The sequence below is a fragment of the Chiloscyllium plagiosum genome, unplaced genomic scaffold (assembly GCF_004010195.1).
Source record: "Chiloscyllium plagiosum isolate BGI_BamShark_2017 unplaced genomic scaffold, ASM401019v2 scaf_34252, whole genome shotgun sequence".
In the NCBI taxonomy this organism is placed as follows: domain Eukaryota; kingdom Metazoa; phylum Chordata; class Chondrichthyes; order Orectolobiformes; family Hemiscylliidae; genus Chiloscyllium; species Chiloscyllium plagiosum.
Window position 1 is genome coordinate 1 of NW_025122166.1, and position 964 is coordinate 964.

General features: G+C 42.7%; 1 protein-coding gene across 1 annotated transcript; it reads right to left on the reverse strand.

Annotated features, from left to right (window-relative positions):
- Positions 1 to 10: 10 nt before the first annotated feature.
- On the reverse strand, positions 11 to 479 carry LOC122544840 (nuclear factor 7, brain-like; the record flags this gene model as incomplete). The annotated part of the gene is made up of 2 exons (XM_043684150.1): positions 369 to 479; positions 11 to 274 (listed from the first exon to the last, which is right to left on the reverse strand). Coding segments are annotated over exons 1-2 (303 nt in total), but the record flags the coding sequence as incomplete, so codon positions are not given.
- Positions 480 to 964: the final 485 nt, after the last annotated feature.

The following is a 964-nucleotide window of genomic DNA, read 5'->3' on the forward strand; positions in this document are numbered from 1 at the left end:
AGTTATGTACCTCATGCCTTGATTTTTTAAAAAAACTCACCTTCAGAAATATCACTCCGTCTGTGTGTTCCAGCCGTTTCTCCAATTTTGAGAGTTTCTGCTGAATAGACTTTAAATTCTCTTGAATTTCTTGAAGATGTTGCTCCATTGGTTTGAGAATGTTTTCCTCTTGTTCCCTGAGATCTCGGAGTAAACTCTGCTCTTTCTCAGTCAGCATCTGGTGCATTTGGGAAAATTCGGATGTGATGTGGCTCTGAAGATTTGTGGATTCCTCCTGTGAAATGAAACATCAACACAATATTTTTCTGTGAAAAAAAAAACACAAATGGCCGAACCTAATGTTGAAGCCGAACCCAGGGAGATTTTACCTGAATTTGGGAAATCTTCTGTTTCTGCTGCTGCTCCATTCCTAGAGCCGCTGATTTCTTCCCTCTGAGAGAATCCAAGGAAGATTTCGCCCGATTGTGGGATTGGGAGAGAAAATCAGAAAATAAAAGAGTTAGACCATGAAAATGTGGTGAAATAATCAGAGGATGGAATGTGTTTCCTTTTACCTTGTAGATTCCAACAGCTTCTTTAACCGGCATGAAGTTGTGAGATTTGTGTTCCCAGGAATCTCTACAAATCACACAGATCAATTTCTTGTCAGTTTCACAAAACAGCTTCAGTTCTTCCTGATGTTCCTCACAGTGATGTTTACTTTCCTTCTCTTGTGGATTCAGATTTAATGTTCGAGCTTTCTCGATCAGATCCGCTGAGGCCCGGTTTCCTCTGAGGGATCTGTCCGGAAACTCCTGTCTACATTCCGGGCAGGATTTTCTCTCCTGCCTTTCTCAACTCTGGGTGATACAGGAGCGGCAGAAGTTGTGTCCACACTCCAGTATAACCGGATCGGTGAAGAAATCCAGACAAATGGGACAGATTACCTCCTCGGTCCAACTCTCTCCCTGCTGTCTGGAAGCCA